The 23,238-nt window shown below is 33.1% G+C and overlaps 1 protein-coding gene across 6 annotated transcripts in view; it reads left to right on the plus strand.

The window, feature by feature from the left end:
* Window positions 1-23,238, plus strand: part of LOC149485982 (NAD(+) hydrolase sarm1-like) — a 54,880-nt gene that overhangs the window by 15,708 nt on the left and 15,934 nt on the right. For 2 of the 6 annotated variants that reach the window (XM_089698581.1, XM_089698582.1), the window contains one exon: window positions 19,245-19,301. The exons of 1 other annotated variant lie outside the window; for it this stretch is intronic. In XM_089698581.1, the coding sequence (XP_089554707.1) occupies window positions 19,245-19,301 (57 nt within the window). Of the gene's footprint in view, window positions 1-8,382; window positions 8,410-10,173; window positions 10,640-19,244; window positions 19,302-23,238 lie in introns of those variants that run through there. 3 more of the 6 variants (XM_089698584.1, XM_089698585.1, XM_089698586.1) reach the window with 3 other exon arrangements.

Genomic DNA, 23,238 nt, shown 5'->3' on the forward strand with positions numbered 1-23,238 from the left:
CCTCTATAAAATCTTTTAAATCTCTTTTATATAGCACCTCTCCAATTTAGCATATCCTTCTATTTAACATAATATACATATTTTATCCTGTATTTTATGTATTCTATCTTCTATGATCTATATTATTATTTTATGTATTATATCAGCCACCCGCGTAACATGTACGTTTCTTCTTTATCTCTTACCTTGGGCAGCCTGGAAGAGATCGCTAGTAAGCGATAAGGCCGCCTAATGTACCTGCCAAAATATTACTTGGTGTGGTATATTAAATTGTTAAATAAATAAATAAATAAAGACAAAGAAATCAGTTAAATTGAAGTTTTTGACCATAGGTACATATTTATTATAGTAGAGCCATTTTAATAGGCAACATTTGACAGTTCAACAAAATTCAAGAACGTAACCTAGTAACGACGACATAGAATAACATGATATTTCGTTTTGTTAGAACTGCACATTTGCTTGACTTTTTTCAATTACGACTACATATTTATAATAACAATGACCGATACAAGAAATTTTAAAATTTCATTTTACTGATAAACCATTTTAAACATAATAAACAATTTCTGAATTGAAGAACTGACGTCACTACAATTTTGTGTCAATAAACCTTTTTTCTTTTTAAATACCAGAGACGTTACTCTAAAAATCGAAATCTGACATCTAGAATCGAATGCATTGATTACTTGTGAATAAAAATTATCATAAATCAATAAATTCGATTGACAAATGTTTCAAATCCGTATCGATTAATTCACTTTAATCGATGTTTTTAAGCAGGTTACCTCTCTTCGAAGATAAAATTGATAGACGTCAAATGTTGCCTATTAAATTGGCCCGACAATAATTACCTACCATTTGATTAGGTATTATCTTCAGGTTTAAGCACTGGCTTAGCACTTTTTACTCGTTTTTCTTTTTTTTAGTCGAAATTATAAATTCGTAGTTGTAGTTCAGGCGTTTACCAAGGATAACGAATGATTTTATTTAGGTAAATAGATATAATACATATATGTATGTACCGATGTACCGATTCGATCCGCGAATAAAGAATTTTAGGCCGCGAATATAGGAATTAGGTCGCATTTTTTCCATCCGCGAATAGTGAAACCGCGAATGAAGGAAGCGCGAATAAGGAGCTTCAATTCAATTCCCTATTCAATTCCCTTATCAATATAAAAACTTTTACCAAATTGTTTCTAGTTTATTTTATAAGTACGTTGGTAGGTACATAAATATATTCTATAACAAAACGAGCAGACAGACATGCGAATAAAAATTTTAGTAAGAATTGTAGAACTGATGACTTGGAATATTACAATCATGAAAATTCCACATAATGGGTTGCATTAGTGTTAAAAATTTAGAGAAGGACTTTATAAGTTCTAAATATATACTTTAGAAAACCTCTCAACCTTACTAAAGATTTTTTCGTAATGTTGGGAATAACTGCAACTCTGACGCGTTAACATCCACCCATAAGACGAACAATTATATAAATCATAAACATTATGCATGTAACTATAAACCACACAATTACGTAATTAAGAAGTAATAAAGATTTGGCGATAAAATCAGAACAAATGAACATAGAGTTACATTACAGCGGTGTCATATAACGTTTTAACATAACGGAGGTCAGGACAGTGGAAGTGGTCAATGAATGAGGCACAATAAAACCATATTCTAATTTATCGGAGACCCGTGGGCTGGTACTAAGCTTAAACAAATATCTTGTTATAGTCTATAGGGATGTCCTGTTGCTATGAAGCGGTTTTGGTAATTACAATGTGAAGGAGAATGGTAATTGTTTGATTTGCTGATTTTGGCTTATTTGCTTTACGAGATATGTTCCGGATATTTCCTGGATATTAATATTTAGTTATGTATGTACTATGTAGCGTTTTCTAGCTTATAATCCGGATAAATGAAAATATAGAGTTAATGTAGAGACTTTCACTTTGAAACATTTTTCCTCATAAATTGCTATCACTTTCATTTTTCGCCTCTTTCCGGTACTTTGATATTCAAATAGATGTAATAATCGCCGGAACTGGCTTTGTGATATGATAAGCAGCATTATGACGTGTTTTCTTTGAAATATTTCGAGTAGACTCATTTTATGTCATAGATAGTAATAATCAAGTGATGATATAATGAACTAATTCTTGAAAATGTAATCATCGTATATGTTGATTATTGCCTCCTATACATTTTAAATGTAAGTAAATAAAACTATCGCCTAGACTCTAGAGTATCGTAAATTATTTTATTGAACCTAGTCCGGCAATATACTGAATAGAGTCAAGTAGTAATTGACTTAAGAGCCTAGAGGTCTATTTATATACTTGATTTTGCGCGTAATACCAACAAATCCTTCAGCGGACTGCAGTTCTATTATTGCCTATGTATAGAAAAACTGTAAAAAAATGTCGTTATGTATCTTTAAATGTTGATGATATTTGAAACCGTATATTAATACCCAATAAATAAATGAACAAAATTCTCTTTATTTATAACCACCTTCCCTGGTACTTGGTAGACGTTGTTGTGCCCCATTGCCCCTTTTTCGTGATTTTTTTTTCTCTATGAGTGCAAAAAACTTTAAAATAAAATTAGCTGTTCTCGAGTTTTGTGCATAGCAACACATTTGGCGATTCATTATTTTTATATATAAGTTTTGCTGGATTTGAGTTTACAGCTATACTTTTGAAATGCACCACGAAACGATTTTCAGTAACCTTCATACACTCGTAAAATTCAACAATAAAGTACCTTGGCTCACACATAATTCCTGTGAGAGAATATTGATTATCATGTAACTGTGAACGTTGTTTTTGTTCGGTCTACCTACATTTATAAACAAAGCTTGCTTAGAACAATTGTTAGATTATATTATGATATACGGCCATCATTTGGTGCACGTGAAAAATATTTTGAGAAAATATTAGGCGAAGATTAAACATCCGTTACATTGATTCTTTCTTTTCTTCATACCGATTTGAAGCATTTAAGGCTTAAAGAAACAGATATATACTTATGTAAAAATAATTGATTTTAGTCTAGCTGACTCTTCATCTGTGGTCAATTTTAGCGTAACTTTGTTTTAAACAAAAAATGACATTATCTCGTCTTATCTCGTCCATCATGATGACATAGCCGTAGATTGGTACCTGATAAAATAAGAACATCAGATAATAATGGATATCATCGCAAACAATGTTATTTACTTGGTCAAGTAAATGAGAAACGAGAACTCGACAATAATGTTGAAAAGTCCATTTCCTTGTTTGTTAAATTAAATACAAATAAACTTACATTTACATTTTTTAACAAAATAATTAATAGCTGTTGAATATAAAAAATAATTTTATGGAATGCTTCAGTTCCTTATCATAAATAGAATACTTAATTAAGAATAATTATTTGGATTACCCATACTACATATTAAACATATCGCATTGATATTTTAAATTTTTGAAACGCTACATTAATTTTTACAGGTATCAGTAAGTCATGAATATGTATTTTTTATGATTTTAAACTCTAATTGCAATTATAAAAATTGCGCGGGAGTAAAAAGGTTAATCGAATAACAAATAATACACAAAGGATGACATTCGCAAAGAATATAAATAAAATAAAGTGTGTCAAAATCGTTAAAGTACTCCCACGTAAATGTTGTCTATATTACTAAGCAATTGTTCACTTGATAGATAAATTGCTGGGTATTCTTTGTAATTGTCTGCAAAAAGTATTGTCAGCGTTCACTCATGAGGAAACCCGACTCCATCCCCATTGACGTTGTTGTTGTTAGAGGCACGTGCTTCTTGCGATAAGACAAAAGCGATTTCAGATGTGAGCTTATACATCGATGCAAATATATCATATAGTTACACACACACACACACACAGAATCATACATATACACACCTACTAATGAGCTTTGAGGTCAACGTTTTGATTTAAACATAGCTCATAGCTGTCATGCGTGCAGATTCAACATACCTAATTCATAACAGTAGTAGGAATGTCGCTATCTTTTTGAGCTCCAAAAAATGAAACACCTAAATCCTAATGTACATGTTAGTAAGAATATTTAATTTAATATTTACCTCACGATGTTCGTTTTTTGTGTAGCTTCCCACGCGTCTGTTGTCTCGGCGAAATATCCAATTTCTCTTGGTCAGCGATACATGATTTGCATTTGGTAGCAATTGTTTGATACATCTTTTTGTAGAATACAAAACATACGTGATTTTTAATGAGAATTGATATCTAGCACGTGTTGAAAATGTATGTTATTTCTATTTGCATTGTATTATTTTTATTGAAAGAGCTGATGGTACGGGAGCTATTAACGTTAAAAAAAAAGTCATTTTAGTATAGTTGGTTTTTTGATATACTGTTCCTCTTGCTATTTCGGTTAGAGTCCGGGCTGTCTGGCTGGTCGCAGTGGTTGCGTTTTTTAGTGCGCATCTTATCTGCACAGGATAATTTCCTTAATTTTAAGTAATTTTTTAACGAGTAATTTTTAATATTTTGCCTTTAGATAGATCCATCAGACATAATTTTTTTATTGCAAGACGTTTTTTTCGTTGTTAAATAGGTGCCAGACGCAATTTTTTATTTCGTTTTTATAAAAAATTCAAATTATTTTAGAATGTCTGTAAATTTCATATTATGTTCTTCAAACATAATATAATCTAAAATTAATAAGCCAGACGCTAATTCGATTGTTAAGTATTAAATATGTACAAATAAAAACGTAGTGAAAGTAGGTAAGTATAACAATTTGGTAATTGTGTATATGGAGAGATAGTTTAAAGTGCAAGAGAGATAGAAAGGGTCGGCCGCGAAAATTAAATAACAATAAAAAATAACTTTTTTTTTTCGAAAATATACGATGCATAGAAATTGAATTGTTCCTACTCTAGGATTCCCTGTGTTGTGGGAACAAGTACCTTCCATTGGTACATTTTATTCCTTAGGCTAAAAAATAAACTATTAGGGTACATCAACAATCTTCTATACAAAACAATTTTTTTTATAACTAACTAGCGACCCGCCTGGCCCTGGCTTCGCACGGGTACAATGCTGATACTAAATACACTACAGAAAAACTGTGAACGTTGAATATAAAAACATAGCGGCCCGCTCCGGCTTCGCACGGGTATAAAATATACCTATAGCCGGGCGGCCGGCCGGTACCGCCCGCCGCAAACGCTACGTCCCGCAATTTTTAAATCTGTAATATCTTCGAAAATATTCACTTAAATCATACGGTGTAAAGGGCCATATAGATCTATATTAAATGAACAATGTATTCAAGGTCTTTAATTGGTTAAGGATTAATGCTGTACCTATTGGTTAAAATCGCTTCGAAAATTAGCCATTATTATTTGTCGTAAAAAGTAAATGACAAAAAAAAGTTATTGTGGGTTATCCATAAGAGATAGACATATACCATCACGGACTTTTCTGTAGACCTTTTCAATGTGTACTATTATAGTTAGTACATTATTTTGATAAAACTCGTAGGGTTCAGCCTGCGTTTGCACTGTATATGGAAAAAATGTAATTATTTACGACATCACATTAGAAACCTCAAAAATAACAGTACTTTTCCACTATTCAATGGGTGTTATTACTAATAATCCGTTGCGTAGTTTCAAAGATTTAAAGGGACATAGGGACAGAGAAAGCGACTTTGTTTTATACCATGTAGTGATGATGATAACAATATTAATTCATTAATCTTAATACATATATATACATAAATCTCGTGTCATAATGTTTGTCCTCAATGGACTCCTAAACCACTTAACCGATTATAATAAAATTCGCACACCATGTGCAGTTCGATCCAACTTGAGAGATAGGATAGTTTAAACATGTAGGTACCACGGGCGAAGCCGGGGCGGACCGCTAGTATACTAGCTATATAAATTCATGCTAACTACTTTAGTTAAATTCAATACAAACTTAAACATGCGAGTGTGTCTTGTGTGGTGTGGTGTGTGTGTCTTGTGTGGTGTGGTGTGTGTGTGTTGTGTGTGTGTATGTGTGTACATCATTATTGAAACTAATAATTTTCTAGTTGTTTACAGATGATGGAATATTGGAAAACAATAACAATTCCTTAGACGATAACATAAATAATTCTGACAGTGTGAGGGAAGATGATGATGATTATGAAGATGGCTTTTTAAATTTAACAATGTAATTGTTTAACCTTCATTGATATAGATTTTATTCTATTTTCAATGTATGGTAACTTTAATATTTTATTTTTCACTTTTATGTTTTTTTTTTCATTTTAGCTTTTATTTATAAGAACAAGTGTAAATAATATTGTATTCTTGCAATTATTTCCTGTCGCATAATTAAAATACACTAGCTGATGAGCTGCATGCTTCATTACTTTTTTTTATTTATACACATTATTTAATACTTAACAATCGAATTAGCGTCTGGCTAATTAATTTTAGATTATATTATGTTTGAAGAACATAATATGAAATTTACAGACATTCTAAAATAATTTGAATTTTTTATAAAAACGAAATAAAAAATTGCGTCTGGCACCTATTTAACAACGAAAAAAACGTCTTGCAATAAAAAAACTATGTCTGATGGATCTATCTAAAGGCAAAATATTAAAAATTACGCGTTAAAAAATGACTTAAAATTAAGGAAATTATCCTGTACAGATAAGATGCGCACTACTAAACGCAACCACTGCGACCAGCCAGACAGCCCGGACTCTAACCAAAATAGCAAGAGGAACAGTATATCAAAGAACCAACTATACTAAAATTCTCACTTGTCAACGTCGGTAGCTCCTATACGATGAGGTGATAAGCTTTTGACAATAAAATTCTTCAAAAATTTAATTGATTATATTTTTTCATATAAGTTGAATTTTATAAAATAAGCAATAAATAGTTTGCGAACATGCGACAATGCATTTTTTTCTGATTGACTGCGTCATTTAATTTAATTTTAAGCACTTAAATTAAGTGGGCTCGTCTAATAACAATTTAACTACGTGTCATATAAAAGTACACAAAACTGCATAACAGCATTTTATTGTGATGTCAAAATCGCACGTAAAAACAAATCGTATATGAAGTGGGTGCCGCAAGTGCATTGACCGGATTTTATTTAAAATGCTTGTATGAAAATCTAATTCCATGAACGTTTACTATAAGCATGAGATAGTGAAATATAATACGGGTTACTATACATATAAATGTTTCTGATAATTGCTGGGTATCAATTATGGGTGACCATATTTAAGGGCCTTCTATTGTCAGTCTTGATAACTCTATATTAGATAGTAGGTACCTACATAATATGAGCAATGCAACTATAGCTTATTATTGTTTATGCAACCTCGGTTTCGGTCATAAATTACACTTACATATTTTGCTCTGAGATGTTGCCAACTTTTTTAGGGTTGAAGAAATTGTTAAACTAAAATATAAAATTTATGGGGACCTGTAGGCTGTAAGTCACACTGAAGAGAAGTATGGCATTGCGCTACCGCCTTCTCATCGCTATCGACAAACAGAAAATACTAGAATTTTTATGGACTGTGTCAGTCTACTTTCGTTATTTATCCGACAAATACGATTAACTCCCACTGGATTGAGCCGCCGAAACCAGCGCTATCATTTTCCTTTTTACCATTAGGTAATTAGACTCCTGAAGAATCGCCATACTGGTACAAATGACCAAATATTTAATTTCATTATATCATTGCTACAATAGCTGATGAAAAATATCACCTCAAAATTTTAACGCTACATAAATAACGTTGTTAACATTGATAGAGCCATGATAGAGCCTCTATCTTTGTACAAGGGGCGAATATAGGACCGATGAAAATTAAATTGAATACCTATTTATTATTATCATTAATAAATGAATATGTATATTTAAACAAGCATTTCTGCAACATAGTCCTTGCATTAGCTGAAAAAGGAGTCATGTAATAATTTTATTTTAAACTAAAATCAGACTTTAATATATAAAGTGTGCTACATTTCCATTAAATCTTAATAACGTCAATGTAAATACGTGATGAACGAGGCGAATCTTGTACTAATTTTGATTGCATAATAATCAACAAATCGCGGAATTGTAAATTATATCGGTCGCTCAATAAAAACGGCTGAATTGTGTAAAAAAGAACACGGATTTATTTTCTTTTCACTTAACAACAGAATTATTATAACTACTATTTGATACAGACGTATACAAGTGACTAATTAAACGGTGTAAGGTGTTTGTGTTTTGTGAATCATGAAAATGAAGAAAACTGTGACTTCTTGTATACGTGGAAATTCGTTTTGTGCTAAGTATTCAACTAAAGTTAATACGATTAAAATGTTTCCTGAGGTATGTTTTCCTTGATTTTACATTTAAAACACTTGATTTTACGATTTAACTCATACTTAAATGTAATTTTGCACTTACCAACGATACGTATGATGTACGAAAGTTATTTTTTTACAACGATCAAGGATATTATGTAGTTACGTATAATATAATTTTAAGGTAGAGTCTACAACGAATCTGATGAGTCGAACCCCAAAACTCCCTCCGTTATATTGTAGAATAAAAATTAATCATTTTATGTTTTACCAATCATTTGGAAAAACTATATCTCTAAAGAATTTAGCGTCCTAAAATGATAATTGATAACACATGAACTCTTGATATATATATTTTCACAATAAATTGACGACACTTTCAATATGAAACACAATTGCAGTAAATACATTCAAATAAGTCAATTACTAGTTTAAAATCCCAGTGATGATGAAGACATTGAGTCAAAGGATCTGAAAATAGTGCAAAAGGCGCCAAACCATGGTCGCCAGAAGCCACGTATACCACGAGATGGCAGACGACGCCGCTGTGTCGCTGTGTCAATGCTTTCTATTTCTGCGTTAAAATGGCGCTTTATTATGACCATTTTATCGACTTTTGAGTAAGCCGACTAGACTGGAGTATTCTAGATATAATAGGCGTAATTCTAATGTTATTTTGATTTTATGGTTTGCGATGGTAGGTACCTATTATAATTTTCATTTTTCTTTAATTTGAAATTACCAATTCATGTATAAAAATTATGAACCTAGAAACCTATTTAATTCGTTGTGTGGCATATTATCACATAGTTGATATAAATAGTCTAGTTTATAGAAGAGTATTTCAGAATATTGACCTAAAGGCTAAAATAATAATATTGTTTGCATGTTGCAAACTTTAAGGTACAGATAACAAAATAAATTCACATTCCTACATCAGCAAAGTCAGCGATATCAAACTGTTGAATGATAAAAAGGACTTTTAATGTTAGTGTTTTTGGAAACTTGATTTTCGTATTTTGGACATGCTTGCAGTGATCCGAGGTACCGACAAAAAAAAACAATAATTTATAACTTATGGTTTTATATGGGGCCTCCATTCTTGGCTGTATGAATTAATCGCTTCCATATTTGAATGGGACTAAACAAAGAAATGTAAGCTTCATATCATACTGTATAAAATTCAATAATCTTTATTGAGGTTAATCTTATTATTTATAAAATCACTTTAAATTTTATATAAAATCTCTATTCTCTATATTATTGTAAAGTTGTGTAACTAGTAAGTATTATTTAAACTACTGCCAGGAAACTAGGTACTTTAAAAATAACCTTTAGAGTTTAGACTAAACACGATAGAGATAAAGAAGAGATATAGGTACCCACTTAACCCTCTAATCGCGTTCGCGTAGAAGTAAAATATATATAGAGAAGTTGTTTTAAATTAAATTGTTAATTAAATTTAATTTTATGACAATTGCGTATTTTTTATTTATTGAAATAATTACATTCGATCCAAATAAGTACTGTACAGGGCAAAGTTGTTATATGGCTCTCAAGAGTCAAGACACAAAGTAATAATAAATACACACAAGCGTATTATACGTATGTACTTAGTATTATATTTCATTATCTTACTCGTATATGTATTGCGGATGAAGTGCGTAAATATTGCTGTCACTTTTTCGTTGTCTAATGAATGGAAGGAGTGAAAGAGACGGGACATGCGTGGGGGGACGTTCCCCTGAATTGATAAAAAGCAACAGTTGAGGCAGACGAAAATTCAGTTTGAACCGAAGCTTATGCGTGGTGTTACGTATTAAGCATCGTATGCATCCGCGTCGCTTTTAAAATGTGACTTAAGTTGAATGAATATAATAAATCATCATTATTTTGTAATATATTGTGACGAAACAAGAGTGTATGATATAAATGATTTCGAAAAAGACGTAATTTCAACGACGGTGACGTGGACTCATAACGTCTCAACACATTTATTGCGGGAAAATAAACAGAAATAACGTGGTGATTTTGTCCATAAACAGTGACAATGAAATCTTAATGATAGTTTAAATTCACCACGAGTTTACACGTGACCGCCGAAAATTCTCGAAACCCGTAACATTTACCGTGTCATCCAGTGTTTATTCGTAGCGAAATAAGTGTTTTATCAAATTATGGTTGTTACGCAAATCGAAAATATGGCTTCATATACCACGTATACCGGAAAACCGAAAATTTTCTTTCCAAAGAAGGTAAGAGAAGTACCTACTTGGAGTAGCTACTATACATTCAATGTTTTTCAATAAAATATGGTTGAAGAAACAAAGTTAGTTCTGTGAAACAAAGTATCCAGTTTTAATTCTATAGCCTACACATCGCTTTTCTATTACCTAGGTATAAATAATAATTAGTAAGCAAAAACATCAAACTTTATTATGTTTTCTAAACACAAATGGGAATTTACAATAATAATGTACCTACCTAGGTGTCTACAGAAATTATATTTTAGTTAAACAGTCATTTAAGACATGCCTAGTTTTATAATCACACCAAAAAAAAACTATAAATATCAGTAACCGAGTACCTACCTAGGTATATATGTATCATTAAATCGCCTCATAGATAGGTAGGTACCTAAGTACATTATTAAACCACATATAGGTACATACCTACATCTAATATCTTATATATAAAAATGAATCGCAAAATGTGTTGGTAAGCGCATAACTCGAGAACGGCTGAACCGATTTCGATAATTCTTTTTTTATTATATTCCTTGAAGTACGAGGATGGTTCTTATGTAGAGAAAACGTAAACATGTACCACGGGCGAAGCCGGGGCGGACCGCTAGTTTTGAATAAAATTGATTACGTATGCCGAGCACAGGGCCTCTTTCCTTTTAATAAGTAATTGATTTTAATATATTTATTTTCACATCCTTTATCGTAGTTATTACATTTATACTTGTACCACAGACTAATAATAATATACTACGTATACAACTTGTACGTACCTAATTCCAGTAATAAACAAAGTTTTTATTAAATCCATAATATGAAGGAACTCGTTTATTTTTCTATGAAGCAATAAATTATCCGCTTATGATACTAAAAAGGAATCAAATACCAAAGGCGGTAAATATAATGAACCACAATAGATTTTTATGGCATTAATTAATGCACATACAAAACATATCTGGATAATTTCATAAATATTAATAAAGAACAACACAATTAGTGTAGTGATAAAAATTTGCATTCACATTTCACTTGAAACCTAAGGTAGGTACGTACAATCTGACCGAATTGTGCAAACAAAAAGGAATTATTTTGATTGCCCTTTAACCTAATTCCATCCGGATATTACAGCCTGCAGACGTCTCAGCTAGGGTTGCCAACCGTACTATAATATATAGTATTGTACTATATTTCGGGTCTGCGTACTATATACTGTTGAAAACATATATAGTACGCAAAAATACTATATTTTCAACACCGACAAATGTTACAAACAAATCCTTCATTAAAAAAACGCGCCTTTTAATTGTTAAGATGGCTTAGTCATATAACCTATTGCGCATATACCAGAGGCGAGAAGAAAGAAACAGAAGTAGTGTATCATTAATAATAAAAATAACTGCGTTAAAAACAACCGTTTTTGACGCAGTTATTTTTATTTAATACTTTTTAGTGTATTTTTCAACACGAATCAAACGAGCCCAATCTCGATAAAGTTGAGTCAATAAATTACTAAGTTCCTATGGCCACCTTCCGCTTCCATCATCAAATCAGCTCTATGTCATGATAATGTTTCATCGCTATCCAATTTACATACGTATACAAAATTTCAGCTCAATCGGTTACCGGGAAGTGAATCAAAGTTACTTGCTACATTTCAATTAAGTCATCGAGTACATACAAAATTGTTCATAAAATAAAAACTACTGGGCCTATCCGAATATAATTTTTATGGGACCAATTCGACACCATTCCGCATCGAACAAAAAAAGAATCACGTAAATCGGTTAAGAAACCTAGGAGTAATCAATGTACATACATACAAAAAAAAAATTATACCGGCCGAATTGATAACCTCCTCGTTTTTTTGAAGTCGGCTAAAAAATGAGCTTTTGATTTATATTAATTAAAAAATTTAATGTGACAAAGCTTGACACTTTTATTTTAAACAAAAAGCTGTTAAACAGTGCAAGAAGTGCAAAAAATATAGTTAAAAATAAATATATATTTGTCTATTTTTTGTTTTTCCCATAAAATACTATATTTTTTTTAAATGTACTATATTTTTTACACCTTATTTTGGAAAATACTATATTTTGATGATGAAGTGTTGGCAACCCTAGTCTCAGCGTTCAATCCGTTGAAAACTGCATGGAAAAAGGGTATGGCGACGCAATAATTTGCTACATGTAGTCCTAATTCCGATATATCAAGGGCAAGGCCTTTTTGATATAACTATTGTTCTCCTTTAAAGCAAAGTAATATTTAGATGTACAGTAAAAAAAAATATAATTTGGAAAATCCAAAAGTGCACGCCTCATAATTTTTTTTTAATAAATATTTATTAATTATTATTTTTGTTTATTTAATAACAATTAAACCACATCGAATCAGACCCTGAAAAATGAAAGGGTTCTATTCCTGAGCATACTCAAGAGTCAAGCGTAAGAGAAAAAAAAAGACTCGATTAGTAAAGTATTTCGGTCGCTATCGTGTTAACAAGAAAAAGGATCCGCACATACAGACACACGGACGTCCAAGACAGAACTTTTTTAAACTGTTTTTTAACTAGTTTAAATAACAAAAATGACATCAAAAATATCATGAACGTTAAAAATAGTGTTTTTTCTTAATATGTGTGTGTATGTATTATCTTACAAGTGCAATGTATTTTTTTTTTTTTTTTTTTTTTATGTATAAGTCGGCAAACGAGCTTGCGCGTCACCGTACAGAAAGCGATGATTGGCGCCGCCCATGAACAACCACAGACTCTGGAGTATTGTGGTTGCGTTGCCGGCCTTTGAGGGAGGAATACGCTCTCTTCTTAAAGTATTCTAAATTATAGTCCTTGGGAAATGCCGAATTTGGAAGGTCGTTCCACAAAGGAGTAGTGCGCGGTAGGAAGTTCCTCCTAAAACGCACGGTGGAAGAACGCCAAGTATCGAGATGATGTGGGTGAAATTTGAGCTTGTGGCGTGCGCTTCGGTGGTGAAATTCGGCGGCTGGTATTGTACCGAACAGCTCTTCAGAGCATTCACCGTGGAAAATGCGGTAAAAAACGCAGAGAGATGCGACATCTCTACGGAGAGCCAAAGAGTCCAGCCGATCAGTAATACAAGGATCATCCACAAACCGTGTTGCACGTCGCTGGATTCGGTCAAAAGGAAGGAGCTGGTACTTGGGTGCACCGGCCCAGAGATGGGAACAGTATTCCATGTGCGGCCTGACCTGTGCCTTATAGAGTTGAAGGCGTTGGCCGGGTGTGAAATACTGTCCCGCTCTACAGAGCACACCAAGTTTTTGAGAGGCTAACTTAGCCTTGCCTTCCAGATGACAACGAAACTGGACATCACACGAAATGTCGACACCAAGCATACTAATACTAGCTGAGACTCTGGTAGGAATGCCCTGAAAGCATGGAGATATGATGAAGGGTGTTTTTTTTGTGGTAAACGCACAAACTTGTGTCTTTTTAGGGTTAAACTCAACGAGGTTGGCTTTTCCCCAATTCGAGATCTTCTCGAGAGAGTTCTCAATTTGAGACACAAGTTCGTTCCGGTGCTCAATAGTGGTATCCCGAGACATATTGCATCGGCCGGTATAAAGCGCGTCAACAGTACTGTCGTCTGCATAGCAATGAATGCCACTGGTTAGTAGCATGTCATTGATATGCAGAAGAAACAGAGTTGGAGAAAGAACGCAGCCTTGTGGGACCCCAGCATTCACAGGCTTAGACTCGGAGCACGAACCGTCGACAACGACTTTAATGCTCCGCTCTGTGAGAAAACTGGTGACCCACTGACACAATTTCTCGGGAACCCCGTACGATGGAAGCTTTGAAAGGAGTGCCTTGTGCCAAACCCGATCAAAGGCTTTCGCTATGTCCAAACTTACCGCTAAAGCTTCACCCTTGCTTTCAATAGCGGTCGCCCATTTGTGTGTCAAGAGCGCTAGAAGATCACCAGCTGAGCGACCTTTACGGAAACCGTACTGGCAATCGCTAATCAGCTGGTGCTCCTCTAGGAACTCAAGAAGTTGGCGATTAATAATGGATTCCATTATTTTTGAAAGCAAGGAAGTGATAGCAATAGGTCTATAATTGGACGGATCAGAGCGATCGCCTTTTTTGGGAATGGGATGCACTAAAGCAGTTTTCCAGGAGCATGATACATAAAGACATTTTAAGTTTGAAAAATCAGATGTTTTGCGCGAAGTGACAGTAACTAGTACCCACCTCAACGCTTCGCTTATGAGGCGTGCAATATGTATGCGTGTACTAGAGTACACACGTAAGAAGTGAAACTTCTTTATGACCTTAAAAATGTCACGAGTATGGCGTAACGCAAAAATGTCACGCGTACGGCGTAAGTCGTAACGCTAAAATGTCACGCGTACGGCGTAACGCAAAAATGTTACACAAAATTTTTGTCCAACCCCGATAAAGAAGTTTCACTTCAAATATGTGCGTGTACTAGTGTACACACGTAAGAAGTGAAACTTGTTTAAGACTTTATTTTTCAAAAAATAATTTACTCTATGCAACTTTACAGAAGTACGTCGAATCAAAGATGGCGCGTAACGGAAAAATGTCACGCGTAACGAAAAAATGTTACACAAATTTTTTTCCAACCCCGATAAAGATGTTTCACTTCAAAATTTTGTCCATTCGCATCCAGATATTTCTGGTTCCATTCCTTGCGTAGCTGTAGGTAGTTAGTTAAACTACAAAAGAACACATTTCAACTTCTCTTTTTAATTCACATGCGCTATACTTATTTGTTTAATATGGTTCATACAAGGTCCACTGCAATGCAAGCTGTACCTACGTGTAAAATTATAATTCATTGGTTTTAAAAAATGAAGTTGTTCGTGAAATTAATATTAAGTATAGTCATTGTTTTAAAATATTTACGGATGGATCAAAGGGCACCGGGCTGCCCTCCGGTTGTGCTTATATCGATGTTACTTCTAAAGTAGAAGATTGTTATAAAAATTCGTCGCCTGTTTGTATCATGACTTTGGAGTTGTTTGCTATATCAGCAGCTTTATCCCATATTCTAGATAATTATAAGGCACAGGATAGTGTAGTTATACTTAGTGATAGTAAAAGCGCTATACAACATTTATTGCACTGTTTAAATGGGACTTTTAGAGGCTATCCTATGGCATACGATATTATAAGTAAATTAATTAAGGCAATTGAAAATAATATAAATGTAAAACTGCAGTGGATACCTTCCCATATTGGCTTAGCAGGGAATGAGGAGGCTGATCGTTTGGCAAAGGCAGCAATCAGTGACGGTTCGGAAATTTATATTCTTCCCAATCACTATGAACTTTTACCTAAATTTAAATTTTTATGTTTGGAGCAGTGGCGCGAGTATTTTGATGTCCGTTCAAAAACAAAGGGTATTTGGTACAAAATTATGCAAAGTCAGCCTCATCGTTCTCCTTGGTTTGTTGGAAATATACCGCGCAATATTGTTGTGTTGGCACATAGATTGCGTTCCGGGCACATGCCATTAAGAGCTTTTGCACATATGATGGGTAAAATAGAGTCTCCTTTGTGTATAATTTGTGGAAAGACCGAGGACGTGCATCATGTGCTTGTGGAGTGTGTCCGGAATGAGACGAAACGTGTGGAATTATTTCAAAAGCTAGATGCTTCGCGGGCCAATATGGGAATTTTTTATAGCTCGTTATCCAACCCTTGCTCGGAGGAGGCAGGGTTGGTGTATGGCATGGTGGCAGATTTTCTTTCAACGTATAGCGCTGGCTCCTAGGCGTTCTCATTGTTATTTAGATATATATTATGTTTATTAATTTGTGTTTAGTTTGTAAGTTGATTGTTACAATGGGGCTGCCATGAACATTCGTTCAAAAGCCTTGAATAAATGATTAAAAAAAAAAAAAACCTACGTGTAGATATATGAATGACCTACAAACATTGCAAAATGCGCGATTATACGGAGACTGAACCAAATATCATAAATTTAAAGGCGAGATTTCTTCAGCTCGTACACAGGTTAAAGGGTATATCCGCTGCATCTGGGCACACATTAAAACGAGGGAATTTAAACCTTGATATGATAATTGCAAGAATTTAAATCGTTCCACATGAAACTCCCTTTGATATGCCCGCGGTCTTGATAACAAGCCTCTGCATACCCTAAAAACAACATGGTAACAATAATTTAACTGCTTGCAATTTTAAACTGCTCGTGGAACGATGTTTAAGGATAAAGCTGCCACATTTTGTAAACAATACATTAAACAAACGAACCGCTCACGCCAGACATAATATATTTATTATGTATTATCAGTGTTATTATGAATATTATTTTGATTTCCTTGGTGATTAAATTACATTTCCAAAGTTTAATAGAAATTCATAAAATTTTATAAATAATGTCGATTAGATAAAGTTTCGACATAAGTATTTTGAAGTATCGAACTGGTAGATAACATGACGTTGAATATGTGTTTTTCTGTTTTTAAATCTTTATTTATATCATTGAATCTTTATTTTCGATTATCTACAGTTAGTCATTCACATTCTTTATACGTTACCTCATATTGTAATGCTCTCTTCCTATAAATTCCGACTTTCTTATCATTATTTAATTAACATACACTATTACCTAAATAATGTTTTATTTTATAAAAAATAACCGTAGGAAACCGAGATAGTTTATCTCCAAGCGGCTAAAATTATTCCATAACAAATTCTATCGTCATACTTTGATATCAACAAATCGGTAAATTCCAAGGTGCTTTATAGATCATGAAACAATCACCCATGCAATAACGCATCCTTGGCTTTTTTCTAAGACTATAAAACAGTCTCTACATTGAGAATATTCAACTTCTTAACTACTAAGCGAAATTCAATTTTAAAATTCACACAAATAAACCATTAAAAACAAGACCAAGGCAACTTTAGGGGAGCAACTTCAAATTACTACGATCAAGATTGTAGTATTAGACGCCATAAATCTTCGCCCCTTCATATCAACGATTTTAATTTAGATATCATTAAACTCCTCGCGCTAAGATAGGTCAAGGTAAATTTAAATAAATCATTAATAATGAATTGCCACTTCCTATAAAAATAACGACAGCAAATTCCACGTTATTGTTTTTATCAAGAAACTAACCAGTTGTATGATTTTTACCACAGATTTTTACTAACAAGACTTTAATTGGTCGCGAAAAGTATTTTAGGTAGAGAGGTTACGTCAATAATGAACTTTGAATACTGTGTTTAAATGCAAGTGATACTTACGACATACTATTTGTTGCCAGGAAAATCCATTTTACAATTTGAATAAGTCAGCGCTAAATGCTCCAAATTGCTCCGAAAATATATTTTAAAACCCCGGGTACAATATTGGGATCTCCTTTAAAAGGGTGACCAATACATTCTCCACATTCCAACGGTACTCATCGGTGGGAACGTTAAAGTGCATTGAAGGAGTGAAGAATGCAGTTTGGAATGTTCCCGGATTCCTTTGTGCAACTTTTTATTTTCGGAAGCCATTTTACGACCCTCCAAAAAGTTATGTTATGTAATCATTGTTATAATTCAACTTTAATGAATCATATTTTTTGCAACAATTTTAAAAACAAAATTATGATATACCAATAGCAAAAATGAACTCACAGGAATGTCTACAATCTAAATAAATAATAATACATGAATCAAAAGCTTGAATGAAAGCACATCTTAAATTTTTTTAACAAAGTTTGAAATTATACACTTTAATGAACTTTCCTCAGAGGAAACAACAGTGGGCGCCAAAAATAGCGTTTCCGTCGAATAGCAAGCCGTCTAAGTAGGAAGTCCACTAACACTCAGCGGTTGACTCTTCCGGCCGCCTACTGGCGCGTCGTTTATCGAGTTTTATAACGCACTTATGAGCTGCAATGCAATGTGCCCACGCGACGTCTTAAGCTGAATTAAATTGCTCGCACTGAATTCAAATTATTGGACGTTGACGATTTAAATCGCTTTATCTTCAGCCCACTGCTGATGATAACAACCGGCAATCACTGGCCGACCCATTCAGCTTTGTCTTAATATCTCTCTTTAGATTTGTCTTGACCGCAACTGATAATGGTTGCTTTGAAGGCACTTTATGATTTATCACCATACAAGTATTACCATAAATCCTACTGCTATTTCGAATGCAGGCTTTTTATGGTATTTCGATGCATTTAAATTAATTTATGTAATCGTTCTTTCTCGTGATATAAGATACCTATGATAAATCTGTGACACATGACAAAATACAAACAATAGGGTAAACGAACTATGAGTCAGTCATTCATAAACATTGATGAATCACCTTTATACAGGTAATCAGCAATTATATGAGAGATTTAATTGTTTTAATCAACGTCAATCAATAGTACAAATGGTTAAAAAAGGGTTATTTTTTTTTAATAATTAGTAATTACCATAAGAACCTACTGGAAAAATATTCCACAGCTACAAGTTCGTCTTCCAATACTTCTATATCATGTAAAGGCCATGTAGCCAACATTTTGTAGGCTTATTATTCAGGGATATACGTACATAATATGTGATGTGCTATATTTTTTTTCTTTTTTGTAACAGGTACGTTCAGAAGAATCTCTGCTGTCACCAGATAAAAGCACAAAGCCTGCACGATGGGTATGTCACCTTGCATGATTTAGGTGGCGGGAAATAAATGAAACCTTTTAAAATTGAAAATTTTTTGCTTGTAAATTGCTTTTATTTACATTCAGATTGTATTGTATCTTCTTTTTGCACAACCGCTTAATATCCACGCCTACATTCCTTTGTTATCGTTTTTTTATACCTATTATAATATCCAATATTATTAGAACTGTTCCATGTAGGTATGCCATTTATTTTTTAACACGTATAAAAATGTAGATGTATGCAGGTACACCTTCAGGCTACAAATGAATCTATCATCTTATCTATATCTCTAAAGTTATAGGAGATAATGTAATGATGCGATGTGTATGACAATAAAATAACGACAAATATTAGTTGCAATTGGTAGTAGTAGTTAGTACCTATTTAGTAATCTGTGCTTCGATGCTCAATGCAACATTTAAAGCATTATTTACGAAACATAAATGACTCATGAAAACTCGAGAAAGCTCTGAATAATCATTCTGCAAACAAATAAAAAATAGGTGACCGAGAACGTACCGTTTTTGGAAGTCGGTTAATTGGACTTACTCATTTGAACAGACTCTGATGATAGAAGAGTAAACATGGTTTATTTTTAATCCACATCTTACAAAGATTATAAATAACACCAGATACGAACATCCGGACACTAATCAAAGCTAATTCTCGTCTTCCGGGAAGCCTTTGTTTTAAGGCTCTGTAAATTGTTTTATGATAGGACTGCCTTCATTAACTCTAGCCTCAAAGTCTTCCGGAATAGATGGTGAATAAAGAAGTATTCAAGAATTGATTTTATCACAATTAACAACTTAATAATTATTCTTTTATTTTGAGTTAATTTATTAAATATTGCTTCGGTTTGATTGCTTATTATTTCGTCTTATTGTTGGCATTTGAACGTACTTTATACAGTTCAGCTCAGCAGTTACAGCACATATGAAGGAAATATATCTAAAAAATAACTAGGTATTACAGCTAACGTAATATTTTCCTAATTCGGTCAAAAATCTAATCATACAAACACTTAGGTGCGTGAATTTAAGAATTTTCTTGTTTAAAATAATTTCCAAATGATTTCATCCATAGTTTTTTACATTATAATTTAAAATGAAGATTATGCAAATGTATGTATTTGGTATGTGAATCAGTTGTGACTCAACATTAGTTAATAATAGTAATTTTACCAATCTTCAAAGAATGCGTCAGGTTTATACAATTTCATAGTATAAATATGCAATTAATATTTATGAAAGCCAATAAACAATTTTATGACTTAAATACTAATTATGTAGTACTATCGCAGTAATAATGTTAGTGTTTACTGTATAGGTGTTTATCCTTAACACGATTACAAAACCTACTAGTGATTAAAATATAACACTAATGTACATACTAAATTGAATTATCTACTTTAATGGAAAGTCCTTCATATTTTACATGAAATGAAATTTTAAATGTACCTTTCTGTTTTAAATTAATGAACTTTGAGTAAATCATAGTACATATATGCGTTAAGACTTTAATGTAGATATGATAAAATTTTAAAGTCCGTTGCAATAATTTTGACGAAATTCGTGAAAGTTCCACAAAGGTGGAACAGGATGCGTGGGCTGACTCATAGCCTGCGCATACGCATCGGCAGGTAAAATGTGCTCTATGTCTAAGGCTCTATGTTATGCGCCTTGCCTTATACTTTGACGATTAACCGCCTCTTGAATGAGTGATGAATCATACCTGATAATTCAAGCGTAACAAATACATTCTTTAAGTATTTTAAAAAAGTACTTTTTAAGATTAAGAATTCACTAATCGGAATGTCTTGAAATTTACTGAAAAAGGTTACAAAACTATTAATTCTGAAGACTATTTATGTAATTAACATTTTTACATTCAAACCCAAATGCTTTTAAATTCTATCACTCGTTTCTTTTTCACTCAGTTATACAATATAATTTTTTGTTATTGATTTTCTGGATTTCCGTGCAATCTTATCTAAGAAGTGAATGAAACATTTTATATTTGTAAAGCTTAAAAATATAAATGTTGCTTGTAAACATTGGTCACTGGTCTACTTCGCTAGTGAATGAAATAACTCATGCAGTTTAGTCATACGTGAAATGAGTAAAAACAGTTCATTGCATATTGTGACTCACACGTAACAGTACTCAAGATTAAAATATTATTGTAAAAGGTCAATCTCATTTCAATATAAATGTTTACGTACGGTTTCTTAGCCCTTGTCGTATGTTCGCTAAATCCACCAGCACGCAGTCCACCGCACCCAAAGAGCATATTATAGCACTCTAAACAGAATCTGTACAAATTACAATAAGTTGTGTGAGATAATACCAGATCTTGACATTATCGGGAGTAAACCTATTAGATTTCGGAAATGCCTATTTGAAAACCTTGCTTTGCTGTCGCAAGTCCTTCAATAGATTAGAAATTTGTCTCTTGTAGTTTTTATACCATTTCCCTTTTTTTAATTATCTGTTATCTATAAGTTAGTATATTGATAACTCCTTATATTTATGTGTAAGCGATTGTAATATTTTATAGTCTAGTAGTCAACACATGTTATTGCAATAACAATTAGTCATTAAGGTTTAAAGTGAAATAACTATTGTACCTATATTATTGTTATATATGTGTTTGTGTTGCAAAATGCAAATAAAATAAAATAAAATAAAAAAAAATAATTAGTATTATTACAAACTAGGTTTCCGCCCGCGGCTTCGCCCGCGCAGTCAAAGAAAAACCCGCATAGTTACCGTTCCCGTGGGATTTCCGGGATTGCGTCATTTTCCCGGGATAAAAAGTAGCCTATGTCCTTTCTCGGGTATCAAAATATCTTCATACCAAATTTCATGAAAATTGGTTCAGTAGTTTAGGCGTGATTGAGTAATAGACAGACAGACAGAGTTACTTTCGCATTTATAATATTTATAGTATGGATATTATCATCGCTCTACATATTTATTTGCTTACACGTAGGTATGTAGTTTTAAATTTTTTATTGTATTGACTTTTCTGTCGCATGTTTGATGATGAATTATAGACCGGGAGATACTGACACAAAATTTCGAGTCATTTGTAACAGGATGGCGGTTCTACAGGGGTCTTAGTACGCAATGACGAAAAGAAAAATGATGGTGTGAACGCTGGTACCGGTGGGTTAGTCGCGTGGGCGTTAGTCGAACTCGTCGGAAAAATAGCGAAAGTCAAACGATTTGTAACACAAAAATTTTAGAATTTACCGATAGCCCATAAAAAAGAAGTAGGCGGTAGTGTCATGCCATACTTTTCCGGTATGACTTACAGCCCGCCATACCGACGCGAATGTGTTGATTTAAAAAAAACAATTATTCAACCATTTGTACCAAGCTAACTTTTGCACAGGTAACCATCGTCGTGCAGCCATTTACGAAAATCGCCATGCCATACTTTTCGGACGATTCCAAATGGTCGCCATACCGCCGAAAATCTACAAATTTTTTTTATTTCGCCTATCTTTTTGTACCAGTATTGCATTTGGCTTTTTGGAGAGTATTTGATAAAATGTGACCATTAATATATTTGCCATACTTCTAGTAGGGGGAAAAAGTGCTGTCATACTTGAAAAATAAATTTATTATTAATTTATATAAGTGAAGATTTCCAACACCTAGATCTTTGAAATTTTGTATTTATATTCGTTGATCCTCAAACTTACAGGAAAAATAAGTGCCATACTGTTACAAATCGTTTGACTTTCGCTATTTTCCGATGAGTTCGACTAACGCCCACGCGACTAAGCCGCCGGTACCAGCGTTCACACCATCATTTTTCTTTTTGTCATTGCGTACTAAGAACCCTGTAGAACCGCCATCCTGTTACAAATGACTCGAAATTTTGTGTCAGTATCTCCCGGTCTATTAAGTTTTCA

Source organism: Colias philodice, chromosome 9 (assembly GCF_061535455.1).
Source record: "Colias philodice isolate Cphi_HAF_F1 chromosome 9, ilColPhil1 Martin Lab GWU primary, whole genome shotgun sequence".
NCBI lineage: Eukaryota > Metazoa > Arthropoda > Insecta > Lepidoptera > Pieridae > Colias > Colias philodice.